The 23,005-nt window shown below is 49.0% G+C and overlaps 1 protein-coding gene across 1 annotated transcript; it reads left to right on the forward strand.

Moving 5' to 3' along the window:
• The first annotated feature begins 1,958 nt into the window (after positions 1–1,958).
• On the forward strand, positions 1,959–22,690 carry LACTBL1 (lactamase beta like 1). Its single transcript, XM_055574854.1, has 7 exons — positions 1,959–2,022; positions 4,517–4,626; positions 8,236–8,393; positions 9,859–10,097; positions 13,602–13,707; positions 15,210–16,384; positions 22,138–22,690. Exons 1-6 carry the CDS (start codon positions 1,974–1,976, stop codon positions 16,189–16,191), a joined length of 1,644 nt encoding a protein of 547 aa, XP_055430829.1. The 5' UTR covers positions 1,959–1,973; the 3' UTR covers positions 16,192–16,384; positions 22,138–22,690.
• The last annotated feature ends 315 nt before the right edge of the window (positions 22,691–23,005 follow it).

Raw genomic sequence — 23,005 nt, forward strand, 5'->3', positions numbered from 1 at the left:
AGACGTATTCATGTCTGGGAACTGCAAGGGCTCCTGGGTCTTCATCTTCCCTCCTCGTCTTCTGGTATTCCTTCGGCTCCCTCTTCTCTTTTCCAGCCTCTAGGAACTCTCTTCTCTCCACTGACTCAATTTCCCCACTCACAGGGTCTCCTGGACTATAGATCTGACTCCTCAAGGGCTGGAATCTTTCACGCCATGGAGAGACTGAAGACCCAGGTGAGGCATAGCCCCACAAAGCCTTGCTTCAGATATTGACCTAACTCATAAATCACCCCCACATCACCTTCCTTGTCATCACTCACATTTCTAGAGTTTGCACCGCAGGCCGGGAACCGTTTCACATGTTTTCTGGGTATTAACTTATCAAATTCTCAAAACAAACCAGAAATGGAGCCTCCTATATTTCCTGTCTCAGGGGCCCTGGCTGGAGTGTCCCCAACTCAGTCCCAGCCACCTGTTCAATGAAACTTTCCTCCTGCTCCTACCCTGAGGCCGAGCTCAGCAGCATCTCAGAGCCCCCAGAGCCCTGTGGCATGATCTGTTTACATCTCTTTCCCAGAGGAATTATTATAACGTCAGCTATGACGTTTATCATTTTTTAGACGAGTCCTTTCCTTCCTGTAACTGCTGTTTGCCCACTGGAATTAAGAAGTTTCAACAAATGCTTGCGAAGGCTCATCAAGAACTTTGGTTGAGTAGCTCTGCACCTAGCTGTGTGACTCTGGGCAAGTCACTTAACTTCTCTGAGCCTCATCTGTGATGTCAGGGCACTAAGGGCACCTGCCTCAACAGGGCAGTGCGATACGCCTCTTAAAAGGCTTGGCACAGTGCCTGCAGTACTAACTGGCAGTGTTTCCAGGAGACTAAGGTGGCCTTGAGGGACACGTAGCTCTTCCTGGGGCCAGGTCACCGCACACAGTGACTCCTTAGATTCCTTCCCACCTCCCCACCAGGCCTCTTCCTCACCCTCTGTGTGTCTTCAAGCCTTGGTCTCATCTTACGACCCCCGTGTCCAGCCCTCGCCCACCTCCCAAGCATGTCTCGGCCCCCACACTTGTCTGAGGGAAAGGCCCCTGTTTCTCTGACCCTCACCCTTCCTTGAGCTCTCCAGGCAGGTCCCTTTTCACTGTAACATTTTAAAAAATATTTATTTCTATTTATTTGGCTGCACTGGGTCTCAGTTGCAGTACACAGGTTCTTTCAGTTGCGGCATGTGGGATTTAGTTCCCCAACTAGGGATCGAACCCCATCGCACTGATAATCGTAGAACAACTGCTGTCCTAGAGAGAGAGCTGGATTTGCACTGCAGTGGAGGCTTAGGCTGAGTGCCCTTGGAGGGACCTGGGTGAAGAGAGCTGGGGAAGGCTTCATGGAGGAGGTGGCATTTCAGCTGGTCTTAGATATCTCGCTAAATGCACAGGAGAGAGAGGGCATGCCCAGCAGAGGAAACAGGCTAGGCACAGGCACAGAGGTCTGTGGGGCAGAACTGTCGAAGGGGCAGTACTGGGGAGGTGCTTGGTTTTACAGGTGCGAAACTCACCCCAAGCTGTAGGCTCCTCTGATGTCTGGGTGAACCTAAGGTATAGGACTCATTTGAAAAGACCCTGATGCTGGGAAAGATTGAGGGCAGGAGGAGAAGGGGACGACAGAGGATGAGATAGCTGGATGGCATCACTGACTCAATGGACGTAAGTTTTGGTAGACTCTGGGAGTTGGTGATGGAAGGGGAGGCCTGGCACGCTGTGGTTCATGGGGTTGCAAAGAGTCAGACATGACTGAGCAACTGAACTGAACTGAAGGCATAGGAAGGGCCAGGCCGGGGGAGTCCCTCTCTCCTCCCGGTTGCTGACCCCCTGTGTGGGCCTGATTCGCCCTTCCCCTTCCAGGCTGGCCGGCAGCTCAGTCTGCTGAAGGTGAAGAAGAAGTGGCTCTTGCCGGCTTCCTGCAGCTTTTTCTTCGTGCTCTCTGCGCTCATGACCGGCTGCTTCCTGTGGCAGTATTACCTCCCCAAGCTGAAGACCGGTGAGTGCCAAGCCTCCTTGAGTTGCCCCCCGTCCCTGGAGGTCCCTGTGGGCTTTGGGCCGCCACTGCTGACCTGAGGGAGGACCACAGATTCAGACTGAGGAGCTCTGGCCTCCATGCGGACTCTAGCGCTCATGAACTGTGCGCCTTTGGGCCGGTCGTGTGCTCCTTCTGTGCCTCGATGCCCTTCTGTGTAACCTGAGGATCCTAACGCCCCTGGGGTTTTCTTAAGCCACCGACTCTTGGGGGCATAAAACTCAGGGTCTGCCCCCCCCATAAAGTGTAGGGTTTCTCTTGCTCTGCCTTCAGCCCCCAGGGTGGAATCTCCAGGCTCTACCTCCCTTTAAAGGCACTCCTCCAGCTTCAGCTAAGACCTTGGGAGGAACACGTGCCGGTGTACATGGACAGCAACTGCCATCTCTTGACTCTGCATCGTGGGCTGGTTAAGGCTCAGCAAATGAACCTCCAGGGCAGGTAACATCCTGGCCCTCTGTTGCTATAGCAACCCCTGGGCCCATCGGCCTGCTGGGATCCCGGATGGTCCAGAGTCCCAGGTCTCTGCTGCAGTTGGGGAGAATGTCTCTCTGTTTCTCTGAGTCATCCTGTGTTACAGATGCCAATGGCTCAACAAGGTGGCTTGGGCTCCCAGAATCCTGCAGATTTTTGCAGAAATGCCTTCTTTTATTTTCCTGCCAGCTTCTTCCTCTCCCAGCCAACCCTTTCTTTCTAGAGTAAATTCCTTTATCAAGGGCTTCTTAGTCCCTCTAGCAAACAGTCCCCAAGTGGGTAGGTTGGCCTGTTCTCCAGGGCTGTGCTTCTCAAACTATCAAACTACCAATTTGTGGCAGACCAGCCTTATGAAATAAATTAAAAAATGAATTATATTAGGGAAATAAATGAAAAAGAAAGACTGCAAAATAGAAGCCCAGGTTTTCAGTAATTAGTTTCAACATTCACAAGATTACTCTGAGAAACTGCTATAAAAGTTTCTAAATGTTTTCTTTCCAATTTTGTACGTAATTTGTCACAAATGGGAAACACTTTATGGAACTCTCCTGGGTCCACTGACTACAGTGATCTGCGTCCTCATCCTCACATAGGCATCACCTGAGAGGTTGTTATTAATAACAATGCGGATGAAGTCGTTGAGAGATCTTCTGTAGGGTTTGTGATTTTCCTGCTTGGGACCATGTCATCTGATGCTGGGTAACAAACCACCTAAACCCACTGGCTTCAAACAGAGTGATTGATCATTTCTTGTGATTCTGTGCACTGGCTGGCAGTTCTCTTGCTGGTCTAACCTGGGTTCTCCAATGCAAGCAAGTTCAGTGGACCTCTCCCCCATGTGGATTTTCCCTCTCAAGGTCCCTATCCCAGGCTTGTCCACGAGAGGGAAGTGTTCCAAAGCAGCAAAGGCGGATTAAGGTCTAGCTTTGGGAGGTGCACAATCAATTCAACCTCATTCTTTCGGCCAAAACAAGTCACACAGCCCCTCTGATTCAGGAGGTGGGAGGGTCTCAAGCGCTTGTGGCCACAGTGAACCTCCATCAGGGAGCCTTCTCCCAGTTCTGGGTGGTCTTGGGAGGCAGTGGAAGGTTTATTTAAGTGAACCTTTTTTTTTTTGAAGCACCTCACCAGACACAAGACCTGCTGGGACATTAAAAAAAATAATAATTTTTATTGTTTTTTGGCTGCTTTATACAGTATGCAGAGTCTTTGTTCCCCAATCAGGGCTTGAACCTGCGCCCGCTGCAGTGGAAGAGCAGTCTTAACCACTGGACCACCAGGGAAGTCCCTGGAAGGTTTAGGAAAAGGTGGTTCTTATACTCTTGGGGGGGCTCTCACACTCTTACCACCCCACACCGTCCTTAAAGAATGCGGGGAGGTCTGGGGGCCGTAGAGATGGTCTCAAGCCCGAATCCTGCCCTGCAAACTTCCATACCTTCCCTCTGAAGGTGCAAGGAAGCATACGCCAGGACAAAAGCAGGATGGGACTCAAACCCGGATGCCCGGATGCACTGCTTTGGGGATGGAATGAGTCCTTCCTGGTGGTTTAAGCCTGGAGCCTCAGCAGGGCCCTGAATCCACTTCTCCATTCAGATATATAATCAGAGCTGGAGAAAGGGAGACAGATCGAGATGTTGCTGTGGCTGCCCCTTGGAGTTGGGACCTAAGTCTGCTGACTATACAGAGGGAGGAGGCTGGACATATGAGACAGAAGGGCTGCCAATGGGCACCTGTGGCCTGACTGGTCTCTCGAAGGCCAAGCTGCAGGTGGTGAGTGTGGGACTGTGCTGTCTCCTCCCAGGCAGGCTCTGCCCTTTGCCCTTGACTGCCCAGGGCTGGTACCTTGTGGTGAGAGGGAGCCAGCTTGGAGGGCTGGCCCTAGGGCATGAGCCTGGCACTTGCTGCCACCTTCCCCCGTCTTCAACGATGACCCCTAGACTCCTATCCTGATCTCTGTCCTTCACTCATTTTGTGATGTTCCCTCCAGGTTCCTTGGGACCAGAGGTGACCTCTGCCCCTGTGAGGATGTGTCCCCAGCACCCTGAGCCTGTGCCCCTGGCCCACCCCCTCCCCGTGTTGAAGGAGGCCCTGGAAAAGGTCAGTGATGGCCCAGGAGAGAACTGACCGTGGGCTAGACCAGGCTGAGGAGGGGGAGGGCATGCCCTCCACACTGGTGGTTGCATCCATTCATTCAACATACAATTCTCGAGCACTCACTCTGTCCTACATACCAGTGGTATGGCAGAAAGAAGACACTGTCCTGCTCTGAAGGAGCTACTAGTCTGGAGTGAAGAGAACAGTCGATATAATAAACATTTATTACAAGAGCAAGAGTCAGGACAGGGCAAGTTTAGGGGTCACAGGACTTGGAGTTACGGAAGGCTTCTGGAGGAAGTGGTGTCTAAACTGAGAGCTGAGCAGGTAGGAGATACCCAGAGGATATGTGTGTATATAGTAAGGGAGCTTGGGGGTGTGAAGCGTGTGCTCCAGATAGAGGGAACAGCATGTGCAAAGGCCCAGAGGCAGCAGAGTCAGTAAGAGACACACGTAGAGAATTACGAGGAAATTCAGTCTAGTGGGGGCCATAACTGGAGGTGGAGAAAAATGAGGTGGGGAGGATCACAGAGCCATTGTAATGTGATTAAAGACACTCCATGAAATTAAAAGACGCTTGCTCCTTGGAAAAAAAGCTATGACAAACCTAGACAGTGTATTAAAAAGTAGAGATGTTGCTTTGCCAACAAAGGTCCATCTAGTCGAAGCTATGGCTTTTCCAGTAGTCATGTATAGATGTGAGAGTTGAACCATAACGAAGTCTGAGCACCGAAGAATTGATGCTTTCTAATTATGGGGCTGGAGAAGACTCTAGAGAGTTCCTTGGACTGCAAGGAGATCAAACCAGTCAGTCCTAAAGGAAATCAACCCTGAATTCTCATTGGAAGGACTGATGCTGTAGCTGAAGCTACAATATTTTGGCCACCTGATGTGAAGAGCCAACTCATTGGAAAAGACCTTGATGCTGGGAAAGATGGAACACAAAAGGAGAAGGGGGTGGCAGAGGATGAGATAGATAGCATCACCGACTCAATAGACATGAATTTGAGCAAACTCTGGGAGATAGTGAAGGACAGGGGAGCCTGGTGTGCTGCAGTCCATGGGGTTGTAAAGAGTTGGACACAACTCAGCAACGAACAAGAACAAGAACAACCCCACATTACACTTACCATTGCAGGATGGCCGACACTAGAGGGCGCTGTCAGTTAGGTCTAGCCTGTGCCATCGAGCCCCCACTCACTTGGGTCACACAGCTTCAAGCAGTCAGTTCAGTTGCTCAGTCGTGTCCGCTCTTTGCAACCCCATGGACTGCAGCACGCCAGGCCTCCCTGTCCATCGCCAACTCCCGGAGCTTGCTCAAACTCATGTCCATCCAGTCGATGATGCCATCCAACTATCTCATCCTCTGTCGCCCCCTTTTCCTCCTGCCCTTCATTCTTTCCCAGCATCTGGGTCTTTTCCAATGAGTCAGCATTTCGCATCAGGTGGCCAAAGTATTGGAGCTTCAGCTTCAGCATCATCCTTCTGACGAATATTCAGGAGTGATTTCCTTTACGATGGACTGGTTTGATCTCACCTTAACAGACATAAAGATCAGAAAGTAGAATCTAGAAAAATGATACAGACGAACTAATTTGCAAAGCAGAAATAGAGATATAGACTTTGAGTACAAACCAAACATATGGATACCAAGGAGGATAAAGGGGATGGGATGAACAGGGAGACTGGCATTGGCATATATACTCTACTATGTGTAAAATAGATAAGTAGTGAAAACCTACTGTATAGCACAGGGAACTCTACTCAGTGCTCTGCGGTGACCTAAATGGGAAGGAAATGCAAAAAAGAGGGAATATATGTATACATATGGAGAAGGACATGGCAACCCACTCCAGTGTTCTTGCCTGGAGGATCCCAGGGACGGGGGAGCCTGGTGGGCTGCCGTCTATGGGGTCGCACAGAGCCAGACACGACTGAAGCAACTTAGCAGCAGCCCCATGTATAGGTATGGCTGATTTACTTTGCTGTACCGCAGAAACTAACCCAACATTGTAAAGCAACTATACCCTAATAAAAATTTTTTTTAAAAAAGGAGTGTATATGCAGCAGTCTGGGGTGGTGGCAGTGGGGAAGGGTTTGAAATTAGGTCTGTGGGACAGATGAAGGAAAGGAGGGTGGCGTGTTCATGTAAGAGCAGGCGTGGGCCAGCGCAGAGAGACACAATCCCTGCCTGCAAATACACAAGAAGCTTTTGTGAGGGAGACAGAGCAGAAGGCTGCTATTTGCCTCCCAGGGGTGATACTAATTAGAAACAATACAGCAACAATAATAACTGTAGCTGCCTTCTCGTGAGAACCTGGCAAATGCCTTGCAGCGTGCTAACTTTCCTTTGTGTTATCACCTTGTGAAGCCCTAGCCAAAGAGGAGGAAACTGCAGCAAAGTTAGCACAGGTGGACTTCCCGGGTGGTCCAGTGGTGAAGAATCCGCCTGCCAATGCAGGAGACATGGTCCTGGAAGACCCCACAGGCCCAGGAGCAACAGAGCCCATGTGACTAGAGCCCATCCTCCCCAACTAGAGAGGCCGCCTCAGTGAGAAGCCGGAGCACCGCAACTAGAGAAAGCCCGCCCGGCCACAGGGACCCAGTGCAGCCAAAAATACATAAATTAGAGGAAAAGTTAGTCCAGGGGTGGAAACTACAGGTAGACTGAACTCAGTTCAGGAGATGTCAGATCTCTTGGCCAGGAGATGCTGGAATGAGCATGGGGTTCCAATCCCGATTTCCCCCAGCCATGAGCCACTGGGGCAAGTCGCTTCATATCTCAGATTTTCTCACCTGTAAAGTGGGGCGGAAATCAGCACTGACTTATTATGAGGATTAAGCGAGACAAGGTATGAACATCATTTTGTATTGTGTCTGACACATTCTAAATGTCCAGTAAGTGTTAGCAGTTAATCATCATTAAACTTCATCACCGAAAATAATGAAGTATTAATATTTCCAACAAATGTTCAAAGAGAGCGTTAGGGGCCCTCTACAAATACTGAATTCTCCAATGCTAGGGGTCAGACGAGCCTTTTGCTGTTGTTTAGTTGCTGAGTTGTATCCGACTCCTTGTGACTCCATGGACTGCTCTGTCCATGGGATTTCCCAAGAATACTGGAGTGGGCTGCCATTTTCTTCTCCAGGGGATCTTTCCGACCCAGGGCTCGAACCCACATCTCCTGCACTGCAGGCAGATTCTTTATTGCTGAGCCACCAGGGAAAGCCCTGGATGAGGCCTACTGAAGGCTTTCTAGGGCATCAGACAAGGGTTTGGTTAGATCAGTGGTCTTAACCCCTCCTTCCTCTTATATTTCCAAGGAAATATTTCTTTGAACGAAAGTCTTATGAGGAAATCTTACATACAAAACAGATTCCAGGGGATCTGCTCTGATTGCAGCTGGGTGGTGGCCAACCCCACGGGATATCGTTTGACAGCCTGAGGTCTGGAGGCTCACTAGGGCTCCCTTCCAGCCACTGGCGGGGAGAACAGAGGGGAGCGAGACAGGGCGTGCTGTGTGCAGGGGGTGGCGCTGTGTGCAGGGGGTGGAAGGGCCCGGTGGGGAGAAGGACACGTGTGCTCTAAGCCGCCCGCTCCTCTCTCCCCAGGTGGGCCGGACCCTCCGCCAGGCCCTGTCTGCCCCGGGCCTGGCTGCCATGTCTGCAGTTGTGATCCACAATGACACCGTGCTCTGGACTGGGAACTTCGGGAAGAAGAATGGTTCAGACCCAGCTTCTGGGCCCCCCAACGAGTACACCATGTACCGGTCAGCTGGGAGACCACCAGGGTCTGTGGTGGAGCTGAGGGATGGGACGACGAGGGGGACTTGGGAGGCAGGAGGACTCATGAGAATTATGACTGGGTGGGGGGGGGGTGCGGATCTGAGCTACCAGGGCCCTTTCTTAAGTCTTGGCAATTTCATAGACGAGGAGACTGAGGTCCAGAGTGGACCAGTGAGTGCCTAACATCACACCACAGGGTAACAGGTCAGGAAGGAATCCCTTCTGGAGAGTCCTTAGCCCCAAAGCTCCCAAACTAGAAAAGACCCCCTTGTGTTCCACCCTACCCACCTCTATGTGACACAAAGGAGCTATAACCAGTTCCTGGGTCCTCCAGCCAGGTTTCAGACAGCCAGCAGCAGTGGCCCGGATGGAAGCAACTTGGGACACACCCGCAGTCTCCCCTCCCGGGTGCTGCCTGTAGGATCCTCGGCCCTCACAGCACGAAGTGAATACATTTGCTGCCAGGGTTACTTGGGAGGATTACAGGGGTTCCAGTCAGGCTGCAGCTGCTATGTGCCAGCCAGGGGGCAACAATTATATTTGCTATCACCTATTGAGGGCTTCTCTGGTAGCTTAATGATAAAGAATCTGCTTGCCAAGCAGAAGACACGGGTTTGATCCTTGGGTCAGGAAGATCCCACTGAGAAGGAAATGGCAATCCACTCCAGTATTCTTGTCTGGGAAATCCCACGGACACAGGAGCCTAGTGGGCTACAGTCCATGGGGTCTCAGGTTGGACATGACTGAGCGACTAAACAACAAGAAATCACCTACTGGGCACTTACTACCTGCCAGGTATGTTGCTAAGCACCTTGCATGCATAATCTTGTTCAAACCTTTCTAAAATCCATGAAACAAGACAATGAAATTACATCTCAGAAAAGTCTAGTATTTTTTCCAAGGCAACTCAGCTGGCGAGAGACAGAGGTATGATCCCAACCCGGGTCTGTCCCAGAGTGGGGAGTTCCTGGTGAGGGCCTGGTGTCGGGGAGATACTCATGGTGTCCATCTGGCCCTGCCTAATTGCCTGTGCTATGTTCTCAAGCATCTCGATGGCATTCCACAGAGGCTTGTGGATTTCCACCTGAAACGGTGAATACGGGTGGGATCAGTGCTTTCCTGGGCTTGTCAGCTGGCTCAGTGGGTAAAGAATCTGGCTGCAACGCAGGAGATGCAGAAGACACAAGTTTGATCCCTGGGTCAGGAAGATCCCCTGGTGGAGGGTATGGCAACCCACCCCAGTATTCTTGCCTGGAGAAGCCCATGGAGAGAGGAGCCTGGCAGGCTACAGCCCATGGGGTCACAAAGAGACTCGACTGAAGCGGCTGAGCTCACATACACACAACGCTTTCCTGATTATTCCAGAAAGTCGGAGGCTGGGGGTACAGGGTGGAGGTGGGTTGTGGAGCCAATGATGCCCACTGCACCCTTGTGCCTCTCATTGTCCAGGATCTCCAGCGTCTCCAAGATCTTTCCTGTCCTGATGCTGTACCGCCTATGGGAAGAGGGCATCGTGGCCTCTCTAGATGACCCTCTGGAGCGGTACGCCAGCGCCTTCACCATTAACAACCCGTTGGGTATGGCATCAGCCTCCCAACAAAGGAGTCTGGTGGATGGGCTGGAGGAGGTGGGCCCAGCCTCAAGGCCTTCACCCGTCACCCTCCGAAGGATGGCCAGCCAGCTGTCAGGTGAGTGGCTCTGAACTTGATCTGCTGCTGCTGCTGCTAAGTCACTTCAGTCGTGTCCAACTCTGTGCGACCCCATAGACCGCAGCCCACCAGGCTCCCCCGTCCCTGGGATTCTCCAGGCAAGAACACTGGAGTGGGTTGCCATTTCCTTCTCCAATGCATGAAAGTGAAAGTGAAGTCGCTCAGTCGTGTCTGACTCTTCGCGACCCCGTGGACTACAGCCTACCAGGCTCCTCCGTCCATGGGATTTTCCAGGCAAGAGTACTGGAGCAGAGTTGCCATTGCCTTCTCCAATGATCTAGCTTAGCCCAAACCATTTCAGGTGGGGGCACCAAGAAGCATGTTCTCACCCAGCCAGGCTAGGCCCACTCTCTGCTCTGTTTCCACGTGTAATGTACATATCATACAACATATATACATATACACATATATTATGTGTGTATGTCTATGTATATATATGAATGTGCATCACGTATCTTTGGAAGGAAAGTAGAAATTAAACCATTGGTTTGCCTCCAGGGAGAGGAACTTGGTGGCTGGGGAGAAGAGGCGGGGGGGTGGGGATCATTTTTCATTTTCACCACCCTTTGGTGTCTTTGGGATTTTGAATCATGTAAATGAATTATTTATTAAAAACTACATAAAATGAATAATGATAAAAGATGTCCTAACAAGACAAGATGAAGTCTCTATGGTGGAAGGGCAAGGGCAGGCTGGGATGCTGGAAGACAAAAGCCAGTGGACAGGAATTGGGGAGGAATGGGTGGGAGGGAGTCTGTGATCTGTGGCGACTGCCCCAGCCAAGGGGAGAAGGCAGGCACCACATGCACCACCCCGAAATGCCTTCTATTGTTCAAATTTTCAGTCATCAACCCATCTAGATGGTAGGAATGCATCACAAGTGCCTACTATTTCATCATTTGACAAAGTGTGTTCAGGCCTGAGGTCTCAATCTATGGACATGGCTGGTTTTCGCTCCCATTAGCAGAGGGTGAACCTGAGGCTCAGTCAGAGAATGGAACCTCCTGAAATTGCCTAGGCAGGAGAGGATCAGGGGAGGGTGGCCCAGTGGCTAAGGGCACAAGCACTGAAATTCCAGCTCTGCCTCCTAGCTGTGTGATCTAGGGCAAGTCATGTAACCTCTCTGAGCCTTGTTTTTCTCCTTGTAAAATGACTAGTTTGTGCTATTTTGGGGAATTAAGTGTGCTAATGAATGTCAAGCACTTAGCTGACAGCAGGTACTTTTCAAAGTAGCTCTGGTTATTACAGTCAGGGGTAGACCTAGGTTTATCGGGGCCTGATGCAATTTTGGGGTCCTTTTAAAAATATTCCTGATAGCTCAGTTGGTAAAGAATCTGCCTGCAATGCAGGAGACTCCGGTTCGATTCCTGGGTCAAGAAGATCTGCTGGAGAAGGGATAGGCTACCCACTCCAGTAAGCTTGGGCTTCCCCTGAGGCTCAGCTGGTAAAGAATCTGCCCGCAATGCAGGAGATCTGGGTTCGATCCCTGGGTTGGGAAGATCCCCTGGAGAAGGACAAGTCTAACCCAATTCCAGTATTCTGGCCTGGAGAAATCCCTGGACTGCATAGTCCATGGGGTTGTGAAGAGTGGGACACAACTGAGCGACTTTCACTTTCACAATATTATAAATTCAAACTTAGATACAGGCCTTGGAAGGGGTCAGGCTTTTGCTCCATGAACCTCCTGTTAAATCCACGCCTGGTTATAACCCGAACCTAGGGCTCCCTCTAGGGGTACATTGTGGACTTTTCATCTATAGCCAAGGAACCCAGCACAGGGCTCCATGTTTGCGGTCATTTTAAAAATGCCCTACAAGTCTTTTCTCAGTCCCGAAGGGACCAGCTGACCACAGGGCTGCCTGGATAACTTATAGGCTCCCAGTGTCTTTTATGAGTGACCTTCACCCTAGTCTGGAGCTTTCTTCCATTCTGAGCTTTTCAGGCATTCTTAGTCAGGCCCTGCAACAACTCCCAGGGAGATCAAGGCAGGTGCTTCAGCCCACTTTACAGTGAGCAAATAGAGGCTCAGTGAGGTAAAGCACACGGTTTGTGGTCACACAGCAAGAAGTGCTAGAGTCAGAATTTAAACCCAGGACTTGGGACTTCAGCCCCCAGTTGTTCAGGCCAAGAGCCTGGGAGTTAGTTATCCCTGGAACCTCTCACTCCCATACCCTCCATATCCCTTCCAGTACCAAATTCTGTTGGCTCCACTATCAAAATATGTTCAGAACCCAACCCCTACTCACTTGTCCAATCCACCATCATTTAAACATGGACTTTTGCAAGTCTCCTCACAGGTTTCTCTGTGTTTGCCATTGCCCACCCGCCTCTGCCCCCCAAAGTCTGCTGTCACATAGCAGTCAAGCTACCCCGATATATGTCAGATTATATCATTGCTCTGCTCAAACCCTTTAGCCCCGTCCCAATTAGAGAAGAGACCAAGTCCTTCTAGTATCCTATAGTACCCTACAGGTCTGGTGCCTGCACCTCCAATCTCTCTTATCTCCAAAGCCTCCCCTTTGTTACTCCTCTCCAGCCACGCTGGCTGTTTCCTGCTGATCCTCAAACATTCCCACCTCAGGGCCTTTGCATCTGCCGTTCCCTCTGCCTGAGACATTCTTTCCTCATGAAGTGTGTGGCTCACTTCCTCACCTCTTCCAGGTCTCACCTGCTCAAGGGTTGCTTTCCCTGTGATGCCTTCCTCTGACCACTTTGTATAAAATAACAACCCCTCCTTTCACACATGTAATTATTTCCCTCCATAGCACGAGTATTATTTGCCAGTCTGTCTCCTCTGCTAGAATGCAGACTCCGCATGGGCAGGGACTCTGTGTGGCTCACCCCTGAGTCCCAGCACCCAGAACAGCCTTTGGCACCAAACAGATGCTTGAACACTATTGCTGAGTGAATGGATGGGAAGAATCCTAATCCCGCGAGCCTTCCTGTATTGTCACATCCAAAATCAGAAAACCCCAAGTAGTCAGAGGAGTCAGTTCCACAAGACATATTTGGGCAGCAACCTCAAACATATTAAGGAATCGAAGGTCTATGGTTGATGATAAGCATGCTCAGCATTTTATTTCACTGAATCCTCACACCAGCCCCATGACGGGAATTATTTCCGTCCTGTTACAGATGAGGGGACTCTGGCTCAGAGAGGTTAAGTGCCTTGCCCAACAAAACACTGGCAGGGTACTTCCCTGGTGGTCCAGTGGTTAAGACTCCATACTTCCATTGCAGGGGCATAGGTTCGATCCCTGGTTGGGGAACTAAGGATCCCACATGCTGTAGTGCAGAAACAACAACAACCCAAAGGATACAAAACACAGGCAGGATTAGAGTCCATGCTAGAGGCTTTCTTTTTTTTCAAAGCTGATTTTATCGTTATCTTTCAACCCATGGAAGGTGGGGGAGGGGTGCACCCAAGGGCCCCCCACCCCACCCTCAGCTGACCCAGCAAATCTGACCATGGCTCCTCCCTAGGGCTGCCCCGAAGGCTCCGCTCCACTTCCCTGTTGTGGAGGGGCAGCACCCAGGAGGCCCTGAGCCTGCTCAAGGACGATGTGCTGGTGGCGGATCCAGGAACCAGGTGAGGGGTGAGCCCTGATGCCCCGCCAATGCCAGGAACCTCACAAGGGCACACACCCGTCCTGGGAGACAGCCCGTGTAACCATATCCTAGGTGGTCAGAGCCAGGAAAGACCTCAGGGATGACTGACAACTCCTGTTCCACATCTGGGGAGACTGAGGCCCATGGACGGATGGCAGAGCAAGGCAGTGGGGGAGCCGGGCCCAGATCCAGCTCTGTTTGAATCTCAAATTCTTTCGATGAATCAACTCAACATTTATCGAGCACCACTGTGCTTGGAATGTGCAAACCTAAGAAACAGCAGCGAACGGATCCACTCCGTGCCTCTTCATGGAGTTTGTATTTTTGCCAGTGAACAGTGAACATTCTTATTGCTAAACAGATAAACAACATAAATACAGCTTTTTTCCAAGTGCTGGAAAATAAACGGGATGCTGATGGGATAGGGAGTGGAAAGCTGGGGTAGCCACTGAACAGAGAAGCTGGGCTCCTGGAGCAGTGGGGCTGTGAGCTGGACAGAGGACAGGGGGCACTCGCCTGCCTCAGATGCCCCCTTCTGGGCCCTGGGCAAGTGCCCTTTTTCCAAATTTGCCCCTCTGCTTCTCCAAATGCTGAACCTCAGGGCCCACCTCTCCTGAGGAAGGAAGGATCTAAGACTTAGCCATCTGTAGGCTAGAGTCCTCCTTCCAGCTCTGACACTAACTTCCTGAGCAAACTTGGAGGAAGCATCTGCTTCTGTGAACTTCACTTCTCTTAAAAAAAGGAGCCTGGGCTAAAGTTCAGGAATGTCTAATAGCATTTGTGCATTTTCACCCATTCCTATGCCTTCCTGAGGCACTATTTTAGAGATTCTGAAACAGCGTCTGCTCTGGGAAAGAAAGTGACGTGAAGTCGCTCAGTCGTGTCCAACTCTTTGTGACCCCATGGACTGTAGCCCACCAGGCTCCTCCGTCCATGGGATTTTCCAGACAAGGATACTGGAGTGGGTTGCCCTTTGGGAAAGAAAAGCGACTCCCTATTGATTATTGGTGTCTGCCATGGCTGGGAAGAAGGGGGTGAGATCTTGCCCCCTAGTTGCTATTCTTGAGCTATATGATCACTATCGTTACTTGCGCCACCCAATCCCAGCAATCTGAGGCTCGTTTTCCTGATATAGTAAATTATACTAACGTGTAAAGTAGATTTGTTTTACCACTTTCCCAGGTGCACTGCTAAGTCTAGGTCTTTGCCAATCTGCTGTGTGACCCTGGGCAATTCTCTGCCTCTCTCTGGGCCTTCCTCTTTCCGGAAGGAAGAATAAATACTGAGCTGTATTCAATGATCTCTGAAGTCTCTGCTAGGTCTGACCATCTCCGATGCCGTGAAGCAGGTTCCTTTCCTGTCCACCCGATGAAATGAAACTCGGAAGGCTTTCAGACAATCCGAGCAGGTGGGAAGGGGTTATCTGGGGCCTGACGATGCCCATCCTAGGCTGCATGCCAGCTTCCACCCTTCCTCTTCCAGATGCCATTACAGCACGCTGGCCTTTTCGCTTCTGGCCCACGTCCTGGCAGCCCACACCGTCCAGGGTGACTACCAGCGCTGGATCTTGGAGAAGGTGCTGGAGCCGCTGGGGATGGCAGACACAGGCTTCGACCTGACGCCTCCTGTTCGTGCCCGGTTGGCAGTGGGCTTTTATGGCAGTGGGCGGCCGGCACCTCTGTACGACCTGGGCTGGTACCGGCCGTCGGGCCAGATGTACTCCACCACCGCTGACCTGGCCAAGCTGTCCATGGTGCTCCTGGGCGGCGGGCCCCAGCGGCTCCTGCGGCCGGACGCGTCCAAGACGCTGCTGGCGCCGCTGCTGGCCTGCCCGGGCGCCTACTTCGCCAACGAGACGGGCACGCCGTGGGAGTTCCATGCACAGCGGGGCTACCGCGTGGTGCGCAAGGACGGCGAGCTGGACGGCTACGCTGCCACCTTCTCCCTGGTGCCGCCGCTGCGCCTGGGTCTCACGCTGCTCCTGGCCGGGCCGCGGCCGCCCGGGCCCGACCTCGTGGCGCAGGCCTACGACGTGCTCCTGCCGGCCATGGAGAGGGCCCTGCGGGGGGCCGAGCTCAGCCCGGCGCCGCCGCCCAGCACGCGCCCCTTCACTGGCTACTTCACCTTCTCTAACTTGACCTTCTACGACGTGCGCCCCGGGCCGGCGGGCGAGCTGCGCCTGCGCCAGTTCGGGCCCCGCGTGGAGGCGCTGGTGCCCGCCGCGTTCCGCACGCTCACGCTGCGCCACGTGTGCGGCCGCGTCTTCCAGCTGCACGTGGCCCGCGAGTTCCCGTGCGCCCTGCCGCTCGGTGACTCCTGGCTGTCCCTGGAGGCCCAGCACGGGCAGCTGGTCAACTTCTACCCCTTGGACCGCCACGGGCTGTCCCCGGGCTTCGACGTGCCGGGCCTCAACACGTACAGGGTGTTGCGGCTGTCGCACAAGCCGGTGTTCAAGACCCAGTGACCCTGGACTCCGTTTTCCCTGCTGTTGCCTCCCAGCTGTCCAACCTAGTTTTGCAAAGTAAGGCTGCATGAAGGTTTGCTGGAGAACCCGAGGAGTTGGCAGCGTGGGGTAGGGCAGTGCCCCTCAACGTTGTGGTCCGTGGACCACTGCCGCTTGCCAGCTGTTAAGTTATCTGTGGGAGAGGAAGAGTTAGGTAAGCATTTAGAAACTGTAATAGCGAGTTGACAGAGTACTTTTGTGTGTGTGTGTGGAATCTGAGACAGAGTATCATTGTATCTTTTAAAAATCAACCTTATAGAGTTATAATTTTATGTAAAAGGAAATGAACACATTATCAGGGTACAGTTTGATTTTGACAGATATGTATACCCATCCCCACAATCAAGATAATAGAAAATTTTCATCACTTGCCCAAACATCCCTCCTACTGCTTTGCAGTCAGCTTCCTTCCCTGCTCCCAGCCCTGGGCAACTACTGATCGACTGTGTCACTTTACATTAGTTTTAGCCTGGAATTTCGTATAAGTGGAATCACAGAGGGTAATCTTTCGTGTCTGCCTGCTTTTGCTCAGCAGGATGTGTTTGAGGTTCATTCATGTCTTTGTGTATATCAATATTTTGCTTCTTTTCATTGCTGAATAGTATTGGGTTGTACAGATATGCCACAATTGGTTTATCCTTTCATCTTTCTATGGGTATTTGGGTTGTTTCTAGATTGGGGCTTTATGAAACAGCATTCCTATATAAGTCTGTTTTTGTGAATACATGCTTTCATATCTCTTGGGTAAATATCTAGGTGTGACTGCCATGCAGTTTTATAAAGCACTGGTACCATTTTATGTTCCCACCAGCGATGTCTCCACATCTTTGCTACCACTTAGCATTGTCAGCCTTTTCAGTCTTAGTCACGCTAGCGGTAGTAGTTGTGAAGTCTTCTCTCACCGTAGTTTTAATTGCATTGTATTTATCATATTGTAAAAGTTCTCCAAATGTTGTGGATAGAAGTCCTTTGTCAGATACAAATATTGCAAAGATTTCCTCCCAGTCTTTGGCTTGCGTTTTCCTTTTCTTAATGATGTCTTTTGAAGAGCAGAAGTTATAAAATTTTAATAAATTTTATGCCTGATGAATCTGAATGAATACGGAATCCGGGCTTGCCTTTCCTTTTAACAATTAAGCATTTACTTTTGAGAAAATTGTAGAGTCACATGCAGTTGTAAGAAATAATCAGCGTACTCTTCACCCAGTTTTCTCCCATGGAAACATCTGGCACAACTAGGGTTCAGTATCACATGCAAGTTATTGACATTGATGCCATCAAGATACAGAGCCTTTCCATCAGCTCCAGAATCCCTCCTGTTGCCGTTTCTGCTCACACCCACTTGTTTACCAGTGCACCCTGCCCTTAACACCTGGCGACCCCGGCAACGTTTCTATAATTTTGTCATCTCAGGAATATTATATAACAGGAAATAGAGATGGAGAGGTAGAGAATGGAAGTGTGGACCCAGCAGGGGAAGGAGAGAGTGGGACAAACAGAGAGGGGCATTGACATAGATACACCACCGTGTATGAACTAGCTGGTGGGAAGCTGCTGCTTACAGCCCAGGGAGCTCTGCTCAGCGCTCTGTGATGACCTAGAGGCTGGGGTGGGGGTGGGTGATGGAAGGGAGGCTCAAGAGAGAGGGGAGGGGTGGGATGGGGGGGTGATGGAAGGGAGGCTCAAGAGAGAGGGGAGGGGTGGGATGGGGGGGGTGGGTGATGGAAGGGAGGCTCAAGAGAGAGGGGATGTATGTAGACTTACAGCTGACTCACGTTGTTGTGCAGCAGAAACTAACGCAACACAGTAAGGCAATTGTCCTCCAATTAAAAATTTTAACAAGGAATATTATATAAATGGAGCGATGGAAGAAATTTTCACATACTGAGGAATGGGGAAGTCATTCTACTTATATTACCTGGTTTAGCTTGAACTTTGTGCTAACTAGAACAGATTGCCTTGTGGCCTAACATACACTGTTGCTTTTCTCTAAGCGGTAAAGAAATGGGTGCATTGTCTAGACCTCAAGAATGTCCGTTTTGGGACTTCCTGGGTGGTCCAGTGGTTAAGAATCTGCCTTCCAATGCAAGAGACCTGGGTTTGATCCCTGGTCGAGGAGCTAAGATCTCACATGTTGTGGGGCAACTAGAGAGCCTGAGTGCTACAATGAAGACCCAGCAAAGCCAAAATAGTAAATAAATAAATGAAAGTTTAAAAAATGTCTGTTTTGAAGACATATTTGCCTCCCTTCCTGGGATGTCAGTGCCACTAGGACTTCAGTAAGTCTCCCTCCCTAGGTGCCCAGGCCATACTAACTTGCTCTTTGTGTGCAAATCTGTATTTTGGGGGATACTTTGAAGGAAGGTACCCCTGTCATGCTTGATGTTCTTTGTTCTGACAAGAAAAAAAAGTGGTGCTGAAAACATGCTTCTCTGGAGCAGTTTCTCAGATCTGTGAGGCTGTCTCCTGGGCTTTGGTTCTCAGTTTGACTTGATTAAAACTCTCCTTTACTCTTCTTACATGTTGGTTATTGATTATTTCCACAGAGACGAGTCATACAGTATGTAGTCTTTGGGGATTCTTTTTCCACACTCAGCCCAATTCTCTGGAGATTCATTCAAATTGTTGCAAGTATCAAAAGTTTGTTTCTTTGTGTCACAGAGCGGTGCTTGCATAGAATAGATGCACCGCAGTTTATTTAACCATTCACTTGGTGAAGGACATCAGGGTTGTTTCCAGTTTTAATCTATTAGGAATAAAGCTGCTTGGAACATTCGTTTACATGTAGTTGTCTGCATGTAAGTCTATTTCTCTGGCATAAATGCCCAGGAGGGCAACTGAAGGTTGAATGATGCCTTTTTTTTTTTTTTTTAATTGCCAAAGTGTTCTCTGGAGTGGTTGTACCATTTTATATTCTGGCCAGCACTGTATGAGTGATCTGGTTTCTGCACATTTTGGCTTGCATTTGGTATTGTCTCTATTTTAACTTATATTTAAAAAAATTTTTTTATTTATTTATTTTTGGCTGTACTGGGTCTCCGTTGGCTGCGCCTGGGCTTTCTCTAGTTGCGGCGAGTGGGGGCTAACTCTCTAGATGTGGTGCACAGGGCTTCTCATTGCCATGGCTTCTCTTTCTTGTTGCTGAGCATGGGCTCCAGGGCGCGTGGGCTTCAGTAGTTGTGGTGCAGGGCTTAATTGTTCCACGGCATGTGGGAATCTTCCTGGACCAGGGATCGAACCTGTGTCCCCTGCATTGACAGGTGGATTCTTAACCACCGAACCACCAGGGAAGTCCCTCTGCTGTTGATTTTTAATTTGATTCCACTTTGGTCAGAGAGCACACTTGGTATGATTTCAGTTTTTTTTTTTAACATTTGTTGAGTTTTTGTGTGTGTGTGTGGCTCAGGATATAGTCTCTTTTGATAACTGTTCCAAGTGCCCTTGAAAAGGATGTATATTCTGCTGTTGTGGGTGGAATGTTATGTAGAGGTCAGTTAGACCTGTTGGTGGTGTTTTCTTCTCTGCCCTCACTGATTTTCCATCTAGCTGTTCTGTCCATTGTTGAGAGAGGGAAGTTGAAGTCTCCAATTACAATGGTGAATTTGTCTATTTCTCTTTTCGATTTGTGATTTTTCATTTTGCATATTTTTGCAGCTTTTCATGTGTGCTCATTAGCTTGAATGCTACATTCGGATTAGATCACAGTTTTTACAACTTTTTTGACCTATACCCTCAATGGAAAATAAATTTTATTTACACACATACACAATAATATAACTGAAATAATTTTAATGCAACAATGTTTACTCTTGTCACATGCAGCTGGAGTTTAATCTTTTCGGTTCTTTTATTTTTTCTTAAGACTTACTTTTTTAGAGGAGCAAAATTGAGAGGGAGAAACAGACATTTCCCATTTACTTCCCGCCCCTACTCATGCATAGCCTCTTCCATGATCAACATCCCCAGCCAGAGTGCTCCATTTGTGAACAATTGATGAACCTACCTTGGTACATCATTATCACCCAAAGTCCATTACCTTAGGGTTCCCTCTTGGTATTGTACGTTCTGTGGGTAAAGTCACATATATAATGACAGCTATCCATCATTACAGTATTGTACAGAGTATCTTCCCTGCCCTAACATTCCTCTGTGCTTCGCCCATTCATTCCTCCCTTGCCATAAATCCTGGCAGCCACTTACCTTTTTACTGTCTCCATAGTTTTTCCTTTTTCTGAACATAATACAGTTGGAATCTTATAGCATGTAGCCATTTCAGATTGGTTTCTTTCACTTAGTAATACACATTTAAGTTTCTCCCATGTCTTTTTGCAGCTCAGTAGATGTTTTTTAAAGCACTGAGTAATACCCCATTGTTTGGGTGTACCACAGTTTATCCACTCATCTAATAAGGACATCTTGATTGCTTCCAGGTTTTGGCAATTTTGAATGAAGCTGCTATAAAAATCCACGTGCATGTTTTTTGCATGGACATGTTTTTAACTCGTTTGGGTAAATACCAAAGAGTGCAGTTGCTGGATTGTATGGCAGGAGTATGTTTAGTTTTGTAAGAGACTGCCCAGCTGTCTTCCAGAATGGCTGTGCCACTTTGCATTCTCACCAGCAGTGAATGAGAGTTCCTGTGGCTCCCCGTCCTTGTCAGCATCTGATGATGTTAGTGTTCTAGATTCTGGCCTTTCTAATAGATAACCACTATATAGTGCTATCTCATTGTCATTTTAATTTGCATTTCCCTGATGACATATGATGTCATCTTTTCATATGCTTACTTGCTATCTGTATACTTTCTTTGATGAGGTGTCTGTTAAAGTCTTTGGCCCATTTTTTTAATTGGGTTGTTTCTTTTCTTATTGTTGAGTTTTAACGGTTTTTGTGTATTTTAGGTAACAGTCCTCTATCAGATGTGTCTTTTGCAAATATTTCCCCCAGTCTGTGGCTTGCATTCTCATTTTCTTGACATTGTGTTTTGCAGAGCAGAAGTTTTAAATTTTAATAAAGTCTAGCTTATTAGTTATTCCTTTCATGGATTGTGCCTTTGGTGTTGTATCAAGAACGTCATCACCGTATCCAAGGTCATTTAGGTTTTCTCCTATTATCATTTTCTAGGAGTTTTCTAATCTTGCATTTTACATTTAAGTTTGTGATCCATTTTGAGTTTTTTTTTTGTGAAATATGTAAGGTCTGTGTCTAGATTCTTTTTTTTGGATGTGGGTATCCAGTTGTTCCAACATCATTTGTTGAAAAGACTGTCTTCATTGCATTTCCTTTGCTTCTTTGTCAGAGACCCACGGACTGTGTGTATGTGGGTTTGTTTCTGGGCTCTTGATTCTATCCCACTCATCTGTTTGTCTGTCCTTTTGCTGGCACCACACTGTGTCTGGATGACTGTAGCTTTGCATTAAGTCTTGAAGCTGGGCAGGGTCAGTCCTCCCACTTTGTCTCTCTCCTTCAATATTGAGTTGGCTATTGAGGAGTTTTTGCCTCTCCATATAAACTTTAGAATCGGTTTGTTGATAGCCACAAAATAATGTGCCAGGATTTTGATTAGATTGCATTGAATCTATAGACTAAGTTGGGAATCCTGTTATTTATGTATTTATTGGCCACACTGGATCTTCACTATGGCATGTGGGCTCTCTAGTTGCAGTTCGAGGCTGAGTTACTCCGAGGCTTGTGGGATCTTAGTTCTCTGACCAGGGATTGAACCTGTGTCTCCTCCATTGGAAGGCATATTTTTCACCACTGGACCACTAGAGAAGTCCTAAATCCTGTCATTTTAAATTGTTACATTAATAAAAAAAAGTCACTGTAGCAAATAAAAGATGAGCACAAATCCCTTGCTGTTCTTTTTATTGGAAGCTGAGATCTGTCTCTACTTCTTGTATCCAGGTGGGCCCTGGGACTGCTTAACCCAGAAGAGTGTAAGAGAGGTGATGAGATTCCAGTTTCTGGACCAAGGCTTGAGACACCAGCAGCTTCCTCTTCTTCTCTTGGACACTCTCTCTTGGGGCCTTGAGCTTTTAAAGTCTGACTACTCTGAGACTTGCCATACTGGGGGCTACATGTAGACACGTAGGGTTTAGAGTCCCAGAGGAGCTCAGACTTCCAGCCAAGCCCAGGCTCCCAGCCATCCCTGCCAGGACTCCAGAAGAGCTGTGAGTGAATCTGTTTTAGATTTCCAAACTGGCAGATACACCTGCTGAATACCCCTGCATGAGTTCCTTTAATGCTGCAGCAAAGCCCTAACTGAATTCCTGACTCACAAAATGAATAACTGATTAAATCCATAATACTACAATAAAATAATATTCACAGTGAATTGTCAATTAAAAATCAAATAATTATTTTAAGTGACTAAGTTTTGGAGCCCTCTGTTGCACAGCAAGAGGTACCTGGAACAGTGAGTGATGAGGCACCCAAGGGAAACTGAATCATGGCCGTGGTTTGAAAACACACTGATACAAACTGCACTGAGCCTTTGCACTCCTCTCTGTTTTTGTGGACATGAGTGTGGGGCTGGGTAATATATTAAAAATTAACTTATGTTTGTGCTCATCATGTTTTTCTCTCCAGTTTTCAAAAGGAATCCAGAGATTTAGTATTTTTCTTCTGTGTCTGGGACTTTTGGTAAGTGAAAACCAGAAGATGCTTAAAGGCACAGCCTGTGCCAGGTGGGGTTGGGGGTGAGCATCTCTGGGAGGAGAGATGGGAGACATCCCAAGGCTGGAGAGGAGTCCTCAGCCATCATCTCATTGTG

This window comes from Bubalus kerabau, chromosome 3 (assembly GCF_029407905.1).
Source record: "Bubalus kerabau isolate K-KA32 ecotype Philippines breed swamp buffalo chromosome 3, PCC_UOA_SB_1v2, whole genome shotgun sequence".
Lineage (NCBI taxonomy): Eukaryota > Metazoa > Chordata > Mammalia > Artiodactyla > Bovidae > Bubalus > Bubalus kerabau.